Genomic DNA, 19,564 nt, shown 5'->3' with positions numbered 1-19,564 from the left:
TTCACAAAAAGATTCTCTACGATTTCGTAAGAAAAAATAACAAATTTTTTTTTTGAAAATTCTTGGACACTGGTGCGTGACTTCAGATTTTGGCCTTGGACCCTGAAAGGGTTAATTTAAATAAACTGAGAGTAATATATTTTCATTATTCACATGAATAGGAATTTTCTATCATAAAAATACCTAGCAACAGAGGTGTCAAAGAATCTTTTTTCTATATTAACTAGTCATTTTTACCTAAAATCATCATTCAAGCCAATGTTTAAATATTATTTCTCCACAGAAATTTACAAAGAGATAGTGCAAGAGCTTTTGTGTGTTATTTAGAATATCCATATTCATGTAACTAAATTATAACAGCTAAAGTCACTTTAATCGCAATGAGATATTCTGCAAATTAAGAAATTTTGCATATGACATACTAAAAATACAAACCAATATCTTATATATTCCAACATTAAAAGAATAGAAGAATATACAATCAAATAATAAAACTCCCTCTTAGCCATATACAGAAGCTTCCATGAAGATTCTACGCAGAAAAGTATTGTCACTTGTGCTACCAGCAAATGCATTTCCACAAATGCATATACAAATTATAAAAATATTGGTGAAATGCTAAATAAATGTTTTTAATAAATACAAATAACTCTCTCTATACATTAACATCTGTAGATCAAATATACATGTATACTCTCCATAATTTGGTAATATGCTATATAGGGCACTTAATATATTGTATAAAAACTAGCTGAAATGGTCATAATAAATTTTGTATTTACTACAGCACAAAAATACATATAATAATAATAATACTAATCCAAAAATAATATTCACAAAAAAATCACAATGTAAATAAGGACAAGTATATTTATTAATAATAGACATGTATTTTTATGACTTTCAATAAAGCAAGAGTCCTTAAAGACAAATCAATAAAGAGATATCACAAGCTTTCAAACATTAAACCATCATTTCCAACTACAAATATTAGAAAAATATATTCCACTTCTTTGACTAACTACTTTTTTTTAAATATATATATAACAACTATGGTTTTAAGACACCTTCTAGGAGCCCCTCAACAGGAATAAAAGTCAAATTACTATTTATCTATCTAATCATGATAATACAAGTCAATATATTTTCATTATTCAAATTTTCAGGGTTTAATATTGGATATTAATAATCATAAACTGTATAATAAACTTTTTAAATCAATGTTATATGTACACACAGTGACACATCCATAAAATAAATACTCGACAACAAAACTGGTTATGAAAATTTTCCTTATGCCTTTCTTTGGTAAAATGAGGTTCTTAAATAACAACAAAGGTTAATTAACATCCAAAATATAAAAAAAAATACCTGATATATGATATAAAATATTTCAGTAAATAACGTGTCAATCACATTGCAAAATATCAGTGCTTTACACTATAATATCCTAACATCCTTTTTGCCACCTCCCTCCAATTTGTGACTTTGCCAGGTGGAAGACCTGCAGAGATTGGATCACCTTTAGTCACAGTATTTAGTGGACAATACTTAAGTGTGTGGGCAAAATCACCAGTAGCATTGCAGAGAGGACAAACATAAAGCCTCAACACAGGACACTGGCAATGACCACGCTCATCCTGTTGGAAAGAAAGTATATTAAAGTAAAAAAGCAGCAGTGTGAGACACAATACACTACTTTGGTGCTATTTACATGCATTTTTCCTAATTTAAAATTATACTTAAGACATGGTTAGACAGATTATTGAAATAAAGTATAAGCAAAGCATTTTGCAATCATGAATAAATAATCTTTCCTTGTACAGTATTTAGTCTATTTTTCATTAAAAAGATTAACTGCTAACTGTAAGTAGAGTACTTTAATATTCAATGGAACATACAAAAATCTGGAATTATTATATTTGGTACATATTTGCATTTATCTGTCAAAGACTAGTTGTAATATTTATATTCAGGGATGTGTCACCTGAATCCACGTACTGTATTATACTGTACTCCACCTGCACTCCACAGGTGATGAAGTCACAGACATATATACAACTACTGTAATTGAAAGTGGTACCAGGTGTCTGACTTATAGGCAATGTTATACAGTAGTACCCCGAGTTTCGGCCATAATTCGTTCCAGAAGGCGGTTTGAGTGCTGTTACTGAACAAATTTGTTCCCATAAGGAATATTGTGAATTAGATTAGTCTGTTTCAAACCCCCAAAAATACACTTACATAATTGTTTGAGTTGGGAGCTGTACGAAACTCGGGGTACCTCTGTACTGTATTATCATATAAAAAAATCACACTTCTGGAAGTCATTCAGTGAGCCATTTCAACTGTTGACATCTGTGCACTTCTTTAGTGACAGCTATTAAATGAATCATGGGAATTTTTTTTTTTTTTTGCTCACCCTACCTCAGTGTGTTAAAAAAACAAGGGGTAGAAAGTGTACAATAAATTTCTTTAAATTTTTTTCATATCAAACACTTTCCAATTGGAACCAAGATATATTCTTAGAAATGGATTTCATGGAAAGGTGAACCTCCTTTGACAGTGAATCTTTAGAAGTGCCTCAAGAAATAATCCATGACATTAAGCAAGACTTACATTGAAAGTACTATTTGTAGTGCACTACCTCTTCTTTGATCCCATTCCAACCATCTAATAACATTTACAAAGAAATACTTTTGTAATAACCTTTCTACCACATACTTTCCTTAATTTAAAATTATGGTCTCTTGTTCTCCACAGTGATGGTTCTAAAAGCTCTTCCTTGCTTATTTGCTTCCATCACTTAATAAAATGTGGTATATTATTGTATCTCTACTTCCTGTCTAGCAATGAGGGCCTCTCAAGTACCTTCAATCTTCTTTTAGCATATTAAAATATGTTTCATCAGATAATGATTTCAATGACACCATTCTGTCCTAGGTAGTAGGTTGGTAAACAGCAACCACCCAGGGAGGTACTACCGTCCTGCCAAGTGAGTGTACAACGAAAACCTGTAATTGTTTTACATGATGGTAGGATTGCTGGTGTCTTTTGTCTGTCTCATAAACATGCAAGATTTCAGGTATGTCTTGCTACTTCTACTTGCACTTAGGTCACACTACACACACATGTACAAGCATATATATACACACACCCCTCTGGGTATTCTTCTATTTTCTTTCTAGTTCTTGTTCTTGTTTATTTCCTCTTATCTCCATGGGAAAGTGGAACAGAATTCTTCCTCCATAAGCCATGCGTGTTTTAAGAGGCGACTAGGATGCCAGGAGCAAGGGGCTAGTAACCCCTTCTCCCGTATAAATTACTAAATTTAAGAGAAACTTTCGTTTTTCTTTTTGGGCCACCCTGCCTTGGTGGGATACGGCCGGTGTGTTGAAAGAAAGAAAGAGACCATTCTGTATACAGATATTACAAGTTGTGGTACATTCATCATGCCACATCTTCATTGATAAGCAAATGTCTTTAACAGCACTTCCTTCATATATTTACCATTGTACACAAATAACCTGCAAGTAGGAGAAAGAAACTTATAATGACATTTCAGTCCGACTAGTAAATGGTCCAAGTCGGACCAAAATGTCATGAGTTTCTTTCTCCTATATGCGGGTTATTTGTGTATTGACCCACTTATGGTACTGTGACTATTTATTCTTTATTTACCACCGATTTGTTTACGTACTATAAAACTGTCTGATAGTGAGTGTTCATTTTCTACCTAATAAGCATGGATATTTTAGGACAAAATAATATTAAAAAAATTACCTTTAATGTATGGGATCTATAGAAGGTGGAGTGGTAGTTATTATTCTTACAAAATACACATCCCTTAATAAGGGAATTCACTTGGGTTGTGGCTGGAAATTTTTGGTGTGAATATGTATGCATTGTATTTCCATCATGTGGCAGTTGCCCAGCATTCCTTGTTTCAGAAAACATGGACAGCTCTTGCATTAAAGCAACTAAATCTGCAAGAAATTACTTTAAATGTATATTTATATTTAAAGAAATAAAAAAAGGCAATTTTAATATCAAGCAAAGCAAAAACCTTTTCTGATAATACCATACACCATTTACCAGTACTGTATTTTAACTAATTACCTCAAGAATCACATGTAAAAGTTTTTTCTTCCATGTTAAACACATTACAAAAATAAAGATCTACAGTAGTTCCAAACTTTTTTTAACAACAGCCATCTCTCACTAAGAAATGGCAGCCCCCAAAAAAGAACACATTCACCATTATTCATTCAATAGTTGTCTTGTCAGAAGTGCACAGACATCACAATTCAAAAGACCCTCTAAACTGAAACATTCCCACCCCTCCTTCAGAGGGCAGACACTGTACTGCCCATCTTCAGGACTCAAGTCCACATAACCAGCTTCCCTGAATCCCATCAAACATGTTACCTTGCTCACGCTACAACAGTACGTGAAGCCACAAAAATCACCTGTCTCCATGCCAACGCATTCACACAAGCTTGTTAGATGTTCAAGCTTTTAACACTCAGAACTCTCATTATCCCCTTTCCTCCAATCCTTCCTGGGATCACCTCTGCCCCTCTTTCCATCCACCCTATTAGTCACCTTATTCTGCTCCATCTTGTCTAATTGCCCAAACCACCTCAGCAACCCCCTCCTTAACCCTCTTTTGGTAACCTCACACTGTCTTCTAATCTCCATGCACAAAATTCCCTGCATAATATTATCCTCACACACTGATCTCAAACATGACATCAACACTTCCTTTTATAATAATATAATAATATCTTTATTTCTACAAGTACATGTATAAGGTATACAGGCCTGGCTGACATCAGTGACATACTGTACTCTGTATATAGAAAGCTGCTTGTTATGCAGAGCATTTCGGGCAAATTAGGTCAGTTTTGTCCCAGGATGCGACCACACCAGATGACTAACACCCAGGTACCCATTTTACTGATGGGGAATATAGACAACCAGTGTAAGGAACATGCCCCACGTTTCTACCCTAGCCAGGAATCGAACCCAGACCCTTGCCGTGTAAAGCAAGAGCTTTAGCATCAGGCCACGGGGCACTGCTACAATGTTTGAAGCCCCTGTCTCACACCTAAATATAAGTGTTGGTACCGCTATACTCTGGTAATATCCCCTTTTTGACTGTATAGAAAAAACTTCTTTCTTTACAGAGATACATTGACACACCATCTACCATTTTCCCCCTTGTTTATTCTATGGTTCACCTCATCTTTCATAGACCCACCTGCCACTATGTCCACTGTGAAAGGAAGTGCAAGTTTATGAGTAAAACTCAAGCCCTCCTCTTAGAGTGATCTCTGTCCTCTAGAAGCCAAACAAATCCCAACATCTCATAATTCACTCTGTCCTTCAAAAACCAAACAGATCCCAACAAAAATGCAAATCTATCCACGAAGTACCCACATACGGGTGCGTGCCTCCCTCCTGACCCAGTAAGGATGCTGAGAGGAAATGACTGGCTTGACACCACCTAGGATTTTTACCTCATTTCTGTCTTTGCCATGAGACAAGAAATAAGTAGAACTCACTGCCACATTACCATCAAGTTGCTGCTAGTAACAGTACGATGGAAGCTCCAATGTTAAAGCTAATTACATCAGAATAGTGAGTGTGTTAATTTGACCAATTAAACACTGAAGGCAGAACCCCACAAACTTAGTTCTGTTCTTGTGTACAATAAGTTATCAGAAACAATCACACTAGTATACACAAAGATATACATGGATCAGCTACACAGCTGAATGCAAATATTTTAATAAAACTTACATGCAACTTACCTGTGTGTTGCTTCTGGGGGTGAAAAGCTATGGTTCTCTGGCTGTCACATAGCTCTGGTGCTGAGGCATTATATGATGAAGGTAGTTTTTGACATGTAAAATCGCTAGCTGGTGCAGCAACTGAGGGGTAATTTACATTGCCAATATCATGCAACACACTTCTCTGAGGCACTGAAGACATTATATTATTCCATGCTAAAGAATTATGCAGCTTAAATGACTCATTTTGTGAAGAAGATAATGGGAAGGAACTATTTGTTGGTATTTCTGTATTTTCATTCCATATACTGCTTGGAGGATATGAATGTGATGGAAACAGTTGACTTGCTGGGTTTGTGGGTTCATTTAGTTCAGTACCTATTACACCAGGCTCATATTTGCCATATCTTACATCCTTCGTGAATAGTGAGGAGGTATTTTCTTCAGTACCTATCTTAGGAATCCTATTTACATCAATGTCTGATTGTCTAAATGCACTGCTAGTCAAGTTTGATATAGATAATTCTGTCAGATCACGAGAAGCTTTTGTTTGATTAGTCAATGTCTCCCATGGATCACTATGAATAACCTGGAAGGTGACATCACTCTGACCAGAAGCAGGACTTTGCTGTGTATGCCAGAGATCTTGTGAATGAGATGCTGATGATGAACTATTAAAAGAAACATCCTTCTCCGATGGAGAGAGATTTTCAGTCAAGCATGATGAATGTAAACCAGGAGTTTTAACACTGTCACATTCCTCGCTCAGCTGTTTCCAAAGGCTGCTTGTAATTTTAGGAGAAGTGGTAGCACCCTTGTTGCTGTTTGAATGTGAATTATTCCACCTATATGATCTGAAATTAAAAAACTTTATTTAGAATCTATAAAGAAATAAAAGATTACAGTACAAACACAAATCTGTATCGACTTGGAACTGTATCGATAAGTAAGACACATGTGCAACAGCTAGGTATCTTTATTCCAAAATGTTTCACTTAGTAGGCATTTTCAATCGAATACTACAGGGAAGGCAGAGGATGCAGTGGAGATGAAGAGATGATGTAATCAGTTCATCACCCTTGTAGTAGTAGTTTTGAGACGGTCAGTCCATTTGACTGAAGAATCCTTCTGTGTAGGCAAAATTATTCTGAATAAAGATACCTAACTGTTATACATGTCTCTTACTTATCAACTTGTCAGGATTATATACCATTATTATATTCACAAGGAACTATCATTGAGAGATTTTGGGATTTTGGCAAAGTAAAACTGCATTATTTATCAAACTATATTAAAACTAACACTGATGAGCACAAAAACTAAGTTGTAAAACAGCAGCAACAGGGAGTTTGGGACCATTCTAACTTTATTCACTCTTACTTAAACAAGGTACCAAAATGTAACTGTGTATTACTGATTCACCCAGTAGTAGTAGTAGTAAGGGTATTATTATTATAATCAAAACTAAGCACTATGTCAGGGTAGTAGTAGTAGTAGTAACAACAGTAGTAGTAGTAGTAACAACAGTAGTAGTAGTAGTAACAACAGTAGTAGTAGTAGTAACAACAGTAGTAGCAGTAAGAGTAATAGTAAAGGCAGTAGCAAGGGAAATTGTGTTAAAGTAAAAGTAGCTGGATCGCTAGCACACTCAGCTTACACAAAAAAGTCCGGAAATAGAATCCCCAGTACAGTTGGAAAACATTAGGACATGTTTCCTTAAGACACCTGCTGTCCATGTTCACCCATCAGTATAAAATGGGTACCTGGGTGTTAGTGGACTGGTGTGGGTCGCATCCTGGGACAAAACTGACCTAATTTGCCTGAAATGCTCAGCATAGCAAGCAGCTTTCTATATAGTAGTATGTTATTGATGTCAGCTAGGCCTGTATACCTTGTACACGTATTTGTAGAAATAAAGATATATTATTATTATTATTATTATTATTATTATTAATTATTATTATTATTATAAAGTAGCAGAGGTGAAAGAATTGGTAGTAGTAGTGGTGGTATGAAAAAGCAAAAGAACAGAGCATTGCAGATCAACTGGCTCATGCTGGGCCAGTGACAGAGTAATGTGAGTGTATTATGTGTGAAAGTGTTGGAGAATAAAGTATCTCAACACACTAACACCTCTTCCCAAGTGGGATGAGAGAAATGTAGTAGGCCAACTGGCCCAAGCAGGGAAAGACAAGGAAGAAAGTCAGAAGACAGGCAATGCACAGAAAATGTAGAAGCCAGATCAAGAGGAAAGGAGGAGGAGAAAGAGGAGGAGGAGGAGAAAGAGGAGGAGGAGAAAGAGGAGGAGAAGGAGAAAGAGGAGGAGGAGGAGAAAGAGGAGGAGGTGGAGGAGAAAGAGGAGGAGGAGGAGAAAGAGGAGGTGGAGGAGAAAGAGGAGGAGGAGAAAGAGGAGGTGGAGGAGAAAGAGGAGGAGGAGAAAGAGGAGGAGGAGAAAGAGGAGGAGGAGAAAGAGGAGGAGGAGGAGAAAGAGGAGGAGGAGGAGAAAGAGGAGGAGGAGGAGAAAGAAGAGGAGGAGAAAGAAATAAGAGGAGGAGAAAGAAAGAAGAGGAGGAGAAAGAAAGAAGAGGAGGAGAAAGAAGAGGAGGAGGAGAAAGAAGAGGAGGAGGAGAAAGAAGAGGAGGAGGAGAAAGAAGAGGAGGAGAAAGAAGAGGAGGAGGAGAAAGAAGAGGAGGAGAAAGAGGAGGAGGAGAAAGAAGAGGAGGAGAAAGAAGAGGAGGAGAAAGAAGAGGAGGAGAAAGAAGAGGATGAGGAGGAGGCAGCGGCAAAGGTCAAGTCAAGTCATGAGTGTTCTGAAAAGGGTATGTGATACTGTATTGAGAAAAGCAGGCATCTACGGAAGCAAAGTCATCTTGTTTGAATCAATAAGATAACATCTTTGAAATATAGAAGGGTATGTAATTTTAGCAGAGGATTAATTAATATGATGGCTATGATCTCTGACATGACAGAAAAGAGCTTTGTTAGTGCTAAGTCTGTCAGAGAGGAAGCAACCAGTTTCACCAACATACAGTATTGGACAGGACAAGAGAAACAGGAAATGATGGCACTACAGTATTTTCATTTGTTCAAACTCTGAACCTACCATACTAAGCAGCCTAACAAGCCACGTACCTTTTAACTGATACATAACTACCAGAGAACTTACGTTCTAGTAGAAAATACTATATAAACTACTGTATATGTTATATCTGGAAATAAATGATCCAACAGTAGAACCCAAGAATAAAAGCATTCAAAGTATCTGCAAAGAAAAGAGCCAACTTTTTTTTTTTTCAACAAGTCGGCCGTCTCCCACCGAGGCAGGGTGACCCAAAAAAGAAAGAAAATCCCCAAAAAGAAAATACTTTCATCATTCAACACTTTCACAACACTCACACATTATCACTGTTTTTGCAGAGGTGCTCAGAATACAACAGTTTAGAAGCATACACATATAAAGATACACAACATATCCCTCCAAACTGCCAATATCCCAAACCCCTCCTTTAAAGTGCAGGCATTGTACTTCCCATTTCCAGGACTCAAGTCCGACTATATGAAAATAACCGGTTTCCCTGAATCCCTTCACTAAATATTACCCTGCTCACACTCCAACAAATCGTCAGGTCCCAAGTATCATTCGTCTCCATTCACTCCTATCTAACACGCTCACGCACACTTGCTGGAAGTCCAAGCCCCTTGCCCACAAAACCTCCTTTACCCCCTCTCTCCAACCCTTTCGAGGACGACCCCTACCTCGCCTTCCTTCCCCTATAGATTTATATGCTTTCCATGTCATTCTACTTTGATCCATTCTCTCTAAATGACCAAACCACCTCAACAACCCCTCTTCTGCCCTCTGGCTAATACTTTTATTAACTCCACACCTTTTCCTAATTTCCACACTCCGAAGTTTCTGCATAATATTTACACCACACATTGCCCTTAAACAGGACATCTCCACTGCCTCCAACCATCTCCTCGCTGCTGCATTTACCACCCAAGCTTCACACCCATATAAGAGTGTTGGTACTACTATACTTCATACATTCCCTTCTTTGCCTCCATAGATAACGTTTTTTTGACTCCACATATACCTCAACGCACCACTCACTTTTTTTCCCTCATCAATTCTATGATTAACCTCATCCTTCATAAATCCATCCGCCGACACGTCAACTCCCAAGTATCTGAAAACATTCACTCCTTCCCAATTTGATATCCAATTTTTCTTTATTTAAATCATTTGATACCCTCATCACCTTACTCTTTTCTATGTTCACTTTCAACTTTCTACCTTCACACACATTCCCAAACTCATCCACTAACCTTTGCAATTTTTCTTTAGAATCTCCCATAAGCACAGTATCATCAGCAAAAAGTAACTGTCAATTCCCATTTTGAATTTGATTCCCCAAAATTTAATCCCACCCCTCTCCTGAACACCCTAGCATTTACTTCCTTTACAACCCCATCTATAAATATATTAAACAACCATGGTGACATTACACATCCCTGTCTAAGACCTACTTTTACCGGGAAGTAGTCTCCCTCTCTTCTACACACCCTAACCTGAGCCTCACTATCCTCATAAAAATTCCTTACAGCATTTAATAACTTATCACCTATTCCATATACTTGCAACATCTGCCAACTTTTATCTATTATTATTATTATTATATTCATGAGAGAAGTGTTAAACCCACAGGGGTCATAAAGCACTTGGAGAAATGGGAAACATTCAGGCTTGATCCATGGAAGGGGAGCACAGGTTCAATTCATATACAAGGACTCTCAAACTTATTTATTTATTTATTTATTTATTTAGTAATTTAAGCATACAAACAGAGGTACAAAAAATACAGGTAAGAGCAGCATGCCAAAGCCACTTATATGCATAGCATTACGGGCTGGCTTAAAATTAACTTAAGATTAACTAAGCAATGATGAAATCAGTGATAAAACATTATTGTAAACAGATAACTATAAAGCACAAATGAGGATTACAAAGACAGGTCATATGGTTGCTTGCATTGCTGTACATTCAGTCGAATGGAGTATTTAAAAAAATAATAAAGTTAGATTGGGTCCTAGGTTTAACATTTGTGTGATATAATTGTGAGTAACATATAGGATATACAATTTATAAGGTTCAGTTATTCAATATTCATTTGGTTTTGAGTGAGTAAGTGATCTTTGAGAAGAGACTTGAATTTATAAACAGGTAGTGTTTCTTTTATATTTACAGGTAATGAATTCCAGATTTTAGGGCCTTTTATGTGCATTGAGTTTTTGCATAGCGCGAGATGGACACGAGGAACATCAAAGAGTGATCTGTGCCTTGTGTTATGGTCATGTGTTCTGTTGAGGTTGGCAAGATGTTTGAGGGGAGGGTTAATATCAGAGTTAAGTTTTCTATGTATGTAATAGGTGCAATAATAAGTATGGATGTTTCGTATGGTGAGTAGGTTGATACAGAGAATCACTGTAATAATCCATCCTGCATTCTACACTTCAATTTCTTTTCTGCCAGTAAGGAAATTCTCATTAAATTTATTCTCTTTAATATCATGTGAATTTTGTTGTTGTTGTTGAAAGACTTGTCAATGACACTTCTTGTCAAAAAAGTATATTGTACCAAGATTTTCTTTCAAGTAAAACAAGTTAGAGTAAATGCCAAATTTTGAAAGAGGAAGTTATTTCTTTTCAGGCCCTTATGATAATATAAATAGTATACAATGCTGACAAGTTGATGAATTAAATACATGTGTTTTTATTTTAAAACGTCTTTAAATGCAGATACCCAGGTGTTGTATGTGTCTAAGTCATCAGAGACTCAACAACATGAGATTTTCATATTTTATAATCCTTAAATTAACAAACTATAATGTCAATCTAACAGGGCTACAATTCTTTGCTGGCGATTTTTTTTTATCAAGGTTACCACTTTTAAAGTTCTGTTTAGTAGTCTCGGTATCTATATATTTGTCCTATTAAGTTTTGTCTCAGGTATTCTGTCAATAAACACTTTGTGTTAATATGAGGAAGAAATTATTACAAAAGGCCTAGACACAATTATGCCGATTAAAATGGGGGAAAAATAGTTACCAGAGCAAATGATAAACAAGACATTTAAAGAGCCGCTGACAGACCTTTAATAACAACTGATACAAGACAATATAAGTTAAAACTAATTTATAGTCATGAATTTCCACACACAGGCAACTCAATGTGTCTTTAAATGCATTAATTACATTACCTTAGATCGTCAGTGTCCATTTTTGAGAGAAATAGCGAGAGCAGCGACCAACCTTCCCACCTTGTGGCACCTCGATGTTTTGACTGCACGCCACTGCTGTATATCTTATTAACTTCAATTTGTCAAAAATTATATATTACATGTCCACTATTTATGTATTTAAATATTTATTTTGTGCTCGATAAATGTTCTATTAATTCTCTGTATACACATTTTGAGAGATATTTGAAATATAGTTATAGTTACTTTAGTCATATAATGCAGATGTGTCTGATAAATTAAAATTTGGAGCCTCGCATTTATGTATATTGTTTTTGTTATAGTGGTCATAGGGGAAAAACCCATAAGGGTCGTTCAATACCTGATACATACAACATGCTTACACACATACATACAACATACACCATACATATATACATACATATACAACATACATTTATACATGCAACAAACGTTCATACATACAAATTCATACATATTACATACACTCACATATACAATATACATATCAAGAAGGCATTGGACAGGCACCTAAAGTCAGTACCTGACCAGCCGGGCTGTGGTTCGTACGTCAGTTTGCGTGCGGCCAGCAGTAACAGCCTGGTTGATCAGACCCTGATCCACCACGAGGCCTGGTCTCAGACCGGGCTGTGGGGGCATTGATCCCCGAAACCCTCTCCAGGTATACATACACATTCATACTACAACATACACATTCATACATACAACATACACATTCATACAACATACACATTCATACATACATATACATTCATGCATACACATTCATACATATAACATATACATTCATACATACAACATACAGTCATACATACAACAGTCATACATACAAGTCATACATACAACATACATATCCAAACATACAACATACACACAAATAAGTTGAAAGGGAGACCCGGGGACCTGTCTTGAAGCTACTTTTTTCCCATGGGGAGGAACACTAAACCTATAGGAGTCATGCAACACTTGGGGAGCAGGAGGGGGGTGGAAATGAAAGGCACTCAGGCTTGAATCAACGAATTACAATATTGGAGTTGTAATAGTTTTTCCTTGTGGCAGCCTGAAACCTTATTGGGGACATTTATATTTTTTTAATTCATAGGGGAGCACTAAACCCATACGAGTCATAAAATACATGGGAGGATCAAGGCAGTGGTTATTTAACACCTGGAACATAGGAGGTCCCCAGGTTAGAATCAAGGATAGCTCCAATTCTCTAGAAAATAAGAGCATTTCATATTCATTTTATGAGCTAAACCCATAGGGGTCATCCAGCACCTGGGGGAATGGGAAGCAATCGTGTTCTTCCTCAGATCAAGAGCCCCCAAACCAGCACCAAGGCACAAGACACCTCCCTAGAGGGAAGCATACAGACTAACCCTGACTACACACACACATTGTTTCAGAAATGGGATACAGGAACAAGAGTACACAACTGGAAGCTATAAACTCCGATGGGTCGTAGGGATGTTAAGAAGTATTTCTTCAGCTTTAGAGTTGACAGGAAGTGGAACAATCTGGAGAGTGAAGTAGTGGAGGTAGGATCCATACATAACTAAGAAATATGATAAGGCTCTTGGAGCCTGGAGAGAGTGGACCTAGTAGCAACCAGCAGAGATGGAGGTCAGGAGCTGTGACTCAACCCCTGCAATTACATACATGTCAGTACACACAGGCTGTATTCATAGCTGATTTATGTAATAGTGTAAAATTTATAAGGCTCATTCAGTGTTACACAGAGAAAGAATTAAAAAAAAAAAACCTTACCCTGTATGTGATGGGATGCTGCATGTTGCTGTTGGAGAAATGTGTAACGGATGTAGTAGTTTATTAACTCATTTACAGCAAGCACTAAACCCATATGGGTCATTCAGTGAAAAAATTTATTCCAGGACAAGCAACAGGAAATTGGAGTGATGTATAGCAACACACTGCAACATTGCTCTCATTATCTTGCAGAAGTTAATGATGTTTGGTGCTAATGGGAAAATGTTCAGAAGATCTATTTCTGAGACCAAGTTGAAGGCAGCACTTTTGGAAAAGGTCACTTTGTGCGAGTGCATCAGGGTATTGTGTATATTGAAAGTGACTTCTGCATACTCTCTCAAAGGACTCTGTTAAGATATTGTAAACTGTTAGTACAGCCTGGTAGTCCTTGCAGAGGTGCTGGGTGTTACTCCATGTGGTATCAGTGCTAGTTGTGTGCCCAATTTGTTAACCTGTAGTTTCCCATACCAGACAACTGTAGAAAGATAGCTAGAAAACTGTGTGGTTTTATGGAAAACAATTTATGGAGTTCTAACTCTGACTAATGTTGCTTTGAGTGATTTTGATGATGAGTGTACAGTACTGGGAAAAAATCTGAAAAAAAAAAAAAAACACTTGTGAAAGACTACTGGTTGGTGAATAGCTGACTCATCTCCTGAGTCTCCATTCTCATTGCCCCTAACACCTGCATGTCTAAGAACTCAACAAACACAACATTTTTGTGCTTGCTTCTATATTATTATTATTATAATCAAAAAGAAGCACTAAGCCACAAGGGCTATACAGCGCTGCAGGGTAGGGAAGGAAGCGAGGGTATTGGATGGCAGAAGGGAGGAGGGATGATCAGTAGGTTACAGAAAACAGCAGGGCAGGGGATAGTACGGGGGTAGAGGGTAGCAAGAGATTGAAGTAGAAAGGGCTGAAGGTATCAGAATTTGTGAAGTAAGTCAGTTGTTGTCAAAAAGTCAATGAGAGAGTCCGGATGAAAGGTGGGTCCATCAGCGAGAAGGGAAGGTAAAGAGAGAGCAGCGGAGCGAAGACGACGACAGAGGTAAATTCTGCGTGCTCGTTGATAAAGTGGGCAGTCCAACAGAATGTGGCTGACTGATAATGGAGCTTGGCAATTCTCACAGAGAGGAGCAAGACGCCTCTCCATGAGATATCCATGAGTAAGACGAGTATGGCCAATGCGAAGACGGGAGAGAGTAGTCTCCCAACCTCGACACTGGTGATAAGAAGACGGCCAGTAACCTATACTCGGTTTAATAGATTGAAGTTTGTTGCTGAGCATAGTAGACCAACGTTGTTGCCAACGGGTGTGAAGGTGGGAAGATATTGCAGCAAAATAGTCCGTAAATGGAATACCTCTATAAGAAACTGGTAGGTCATGTACTGCTGACCGCGCAGCAGTGTCTGCCTGTTCATTGCCCTGTACGTCAACATGACCAGGGACCCAACAAAAAACAATATCTTTATGCTTGGTAAAGATGTGGCGTAGCCAAAGTTGGATACGGAGGACTAAGGGGTGAGGTGTATCAAATTTTTGTATAGCCTGTAAAGCACTAAGGGAGTCTGAGACAACCACAAATGATGACACAGGCATAGATGCAATACGGATAAGTGCTGTAAGGATGGCATATAATTCAGCAGTAAAAATACTAGCCGAAGATAGTAAATGCCCTTGTACGACGCTGTCCGGAAACACTGCTGCGAATCCTACGCCGTCAGAAGACTTAGAGCCATCTGTGTACACAGCAATGGCATGAGAATGAGAGTGAAAATGGTCAAGAAAAAGAGAGCGGGAAGCGACCGTAGACAGTTGGGCTTTCGAGCAAGGGAGGGAGAAAGAACAGACTCAAACGGCTGGAACTTCCCAGGGGGGTAGGGAAAAGTGAGATGCTACATGTACATAGAAAGGTGGTAGTTGAAGAGAAGACAAGAGTGAATGAAGGCGAAGAGAGAAAGGACGGAGTAAACAGGGGCGGCGAACAAATAAAGAATGTCTACTAATATCAGTGACCATTCTATAAATGGAAGGATTGCGGAGATCATGAGAGCATACATAGTAGCGCAGGCAATGGGCATCACGGCGATCGGATAAGGATGGAACGTTCGCTTCTGCATAGAGGCTCTCGACAGGGGAAGAGCGAAAAGCACCAAGGCATAAACGTAATCCTTGGTGATGAATGGGGTTAAGGCTAGAGAGAGTAGCAGGAGATGCCGCTGAATAGATCTGGTCACCATAATCAAGTTTCGATAAAATAAGGGTGGAATGTAGGCGAAGGAGGGTTCGACGATCAGCTCCCCATGAAAGATGAGCGAGGGTTTTAAGAAGGTTCAGCCGGCTGTGACAAGTTGCCTTCAGAGAGGTAATGTGAGGTTTCCAGGATAACCTACGATCAAAGAGGAGGCCCAGAAACTTGACTATCACGTTCAGGGATACGGGAGCCATAGAGGTACAAAGGATGATCGGAGATGACAGAGCGTCTAGTGAAAGTAATTTGGTGGGTTTTAGTGCTGGAAAATTTAAACCCACGTGTGGTGGCCCAGTTGGAAACACGGTCGACTGCATGTTGGAGAGAAACTGTAATGAGGTGACAGTCAGCGCCTGCACAGGCAATAGCGAAGTCATCAACATAGTGATGACCAAATATTTGATGGAAGACTACAGGCCAAATCATTAATAGCAAGGAGAAAAAGTGTTGTGCTCAGAACACATCCCTGGGGGACAGATTCAGCTTGGATAAAGTCCGGGGAGAGCACATTATTAACCCGAACACGGAAATGCCTGTCAGTTAAAAAGTTCTTAAGGAAGGATGGTAGATTGCCTCGAAGGCCTAAGGAGTGGGCTTGGGCTAAAATATTATACCTCCAAGTTGTGTCATATGCCTTCTCAAGGTCAAAAAATGTGGCAATAACTGAGTGGTTATTCGCAAAGGCATTACGAACATACGTATCCAAGCGTAGTAAGGGGTCTATGGTAGAACGTCCCTTACGAAAGCCATATTGACGAGTGGAGAGACTGTTGTGTGTCTCTAACTACCACACTAAACGTCTATTTACTAGGCGTTCCATTACTTTGCAAACTGCACTGGTAAGAGCAATGGGACGATAGTGGGAGGTTTCATGTCCCGTAGTGCCTGGTTTGCGGAAAGGGAGAACAATGGCGGATTTCCACAGCTGTGGAAGAACTCCTTGTGACCAAATAAGATTGTAAAGGCGTAATAGGACTGCAAGGGCTGACTGATGTAAATGTTGTAGCATACGAATATGAATGTCATCGGGCCCAGCTGCCAATGATCGACAAGCTGAGAGTGTTGCCTCCAGTTCTTGAAGTGTAAAAGGCACATTATACTGTTCTTCTCTGAGAGAAGAAAAGTCCAAGGGTGCTAACTCTCTGGCAGACTTTGAGGAAAGAAATGAGGGGCATAGATGGAGTCCCTGAGAAATACGGACCAGATGATTGCCAATTTCGTTGGCAACATCTAGTGGGTTTGCTATATCAACACCGGCAACCCGCAGAACAGGAGCCGGGCCAGGAGAATACTTAGCACTCAGTTTTCATACTTTTTTCCAGACTGCACTCATAGAGGAAGCAGAGGTGATGGTGGAGACATAATCTCACCAGCAAGTGCATTTAGCGTCACGGATGACACGGCGAGCGATCGCACGCTTCTGTTTAAAATCAAGGAGTCTCTCTGTGGTTCTATTGTACCGGTACCTGCCCCATGCAGTGCGTTTCAAACGTACTGCACGAGCACAAGCAGGAGACCACCAAGGCACGCACTTCTGAGAATGCCTGCCCGAAGTTTGGGGTATAGAATGAGAAGCTGCGGTGAAAATGGAGGACGAGAAGAGGTGTAAAAGCTCATCGATGGAGGACGAAGAAGGAACCTCTTTAAAAACAGTTAGGTGTGAGTAAAGGTTCCAATTTGCCCGATTAAATTGCCAGCGTGGGGTGCGAAGAGGTGGCGAATATGAAGGAGAAGTAAGAATGATTGGGAAATGATCACTGTCATGTAAGTCCGGGAGAACAGACCAAGTGAAGTCTAATGCGGCAGAGGAAGAGCAGACTGAGAGATCGATGCAAGAGAGAGTATGAGTCCGAGGATCAAAATGGGTGTGAGTACCTGTATTTAAAACATGGAGGGGGTGGGTGGCAAGAAAAGCCTCTAACTGAATTCCACGGGAATCACAGTGAGACCCCCCCCAGAGGAAATGGTGGGCATTAAAATCACCAAGTAACAGAATCGGTGGCGGTAATGACGAAACAAGGAAGGCAATATCCGGAATAGATAATGCCCGAGAAGGAGAAAGATATAAAGAACAGAGCGTATACCACCTATGTAAGTGGATACGGGCTGCTGTGTAATGCAGCGAAGTATGAACAAATAGCTGATGGTACGGAATATCAGTGCGTAGAAGAAGGGCACTTTCATTAAAGGTCCCATCAGGAAAAGGATCTGAAGAATACAATAAATTATAGCCTGAGATGGGAGAAATAACAGCAGAGTGTAATTTTGGTTCCTGTAAGCAAACACCAACAGGGGCAAACTGGGAGAGTAACATCTGAAGCTCACCCCGATTACCCTTGAGGCCGCGTATATTCCACTGTAAATAGGCCATGATTGGCAATGATAAAGATACTTGAAATCCGCAGGTAAGGGTTCCTACGGACTAGAGGGGTTAGAAAAGTCCACATGCGGAGGCAGTGGAAAACGTTCAAGCAGCGAAGGAATGGTGCGCTGTGAAGAAAGGAGTTGAGCAGATGGAGCAGAGGAGAGAGAAAGAGTGGAAGGTGGATCAGTGTCCATTGATGGTTTGGTCTCTGCAATATATTCAGAGATTGCTTCAAGTGTTTCTGAATTCAGAGACGTCGTATGGGAGACAATACTGGAAATGGTAGGGGGAGGATGAATAAAGATTGGAACTGTATTGGACTGTACCAAGGTAGGGGGGAGCGAATGGGTGGAGGGAACTGGAGAAGCGTGGCAGGGGACAGAAGAGGCAGGAACCTGGGAGGTGGCAGAAGAGGAAGAAACTTGGGAGGGAACAGGGGAGGAAGGTACAGTACGAGGAGGAGGGTGAACCTCTACACTTGTAACTGAGCCAGTGAGAGGGGGAGAACCAGGGACAGAGACAAGGAGGGTAAAAAGAGGAGGTGGAAGATGGGTAGGAGGTGTTAACGGACCTTTTTTTGACTTTTGAGAAGTAGAGGGACGATTGGGAGGAGGTGTCGTACGAGGTCTCGTCGATACTGAGGCTTGTGAGAGAGAACTCGAAGAAGCGAGATCAGACTGAGGCGTTGAAGTAGGGACGTCTGAGCCGAGGACAGCAAAAGGATTAGATACAGGAGTGACTATGGGAGAGGTAACCACAGAGGTGGGTGTAGAAGATGGGATACCAGAAGTGGGGGGACGTTTTGAAACACGGGAATAAGAAACACGTGGGAGTCTCCTTTGGAGGCGGAGATGAGAAACTGCCATGGCATAAGGGAGACCTTCTGTCTCTTTGAGGTAACGGATTTCCCGCTCGTTTAAATAGACTTGACAACGGCGAGAGTACGAAGGGTGAGCCTCATGACAGTTAAGGCAAGAGGGAGATCGATTGCAAGATATTATTTACTTAGATTTTAGTAAGGCTTTTGATAGAGTTCCACACCATAGACTGTTAAAGAAAGTGGCAGCTCATGGCATTGGGGGAAAAGTGCTCTCGTGGATCG

The 19,564-nt window shown here is 39.4% G+C and overlaps 1 protein-coding gene across 2 annotated transcripts; it reads right to left on the bottom strand.

Moving 5' to 3' along the window:
* LOC128702188 (uncharacterized) lies at nt 1-12,167 on the bottom strand. Of its 2 annotated transcripts, XM_053796288.2 has the most exons (4): nt 12,055-12,166; nt 5,817-6,649; nt 3,784-3,986; nt 1-1,640 (listed from the first exon to the last, which is right to left on the bottom strand). In XM_053796288.2, exons 1-4 carry the CDS (start codon nt 12,072-12,074, stop codon nt 1,428-1,430), a joined length of 1,269 nt encoding a protein of 422 aa, XP_053652263.1. In that variant the 5' UTR covers nt 12,075-12,166; the 3' UTR covers nt 1-1,427. The 2 variants fall into 2 exon arrangements, with proteins under 2 accessions (XP_053652263.1, XP_053652264.1); XM_053796289.2 differs by lacking the exon at nt 3,784-3,986 and having other exon boundaries at nt 1,508-1,640; nt 12,055-12,167.
* Between the last annotated feature and the right edge of the window lie 7,397 nt (nt 12,168-19,564).

Source organism: Cherax quadricarinatus, chromosome 83 (assembly GCF_038502225.1).
Source record: "Cherax quadricarinatus isolate ZL_2023a chromosome 83, ASM3850222v1, whole genome shotgun sequence".
Lineage (NCBI taxonomy): Eukaryota > Metazoa > Arthropoda > Malacostraca > Decapoda > Parastacidae > Cherax > Cherax quadricarinatus.
Note: the sequence above shows the minus strand (reverse complement) of the source record. Positions and strands in the feature narration are given on the sequence as shown.

Bases quoted from the DNA above. Each gene is read 5' to 3' on its own strand.
- LOC128702188 (XM_053796288.2), bottom strand. From the start codon at position 12,074: ATGGACACTGACGATCTAAG. The intron at 3,987-5,816 runs GTAAGTTGCATG...AATTTCTTGCAG, and splicing joins CCCCCAGAAGCAACACACAG to ATTTAGTTGCTTTAATGCAA. The intron at 1,641-3,783 runs GTAATTTTTTTA...TCTTTCCAACAG, and splicing joins ATAGATCCCATACATTAAAG to GATGAGCGTGGTCATTGCCA.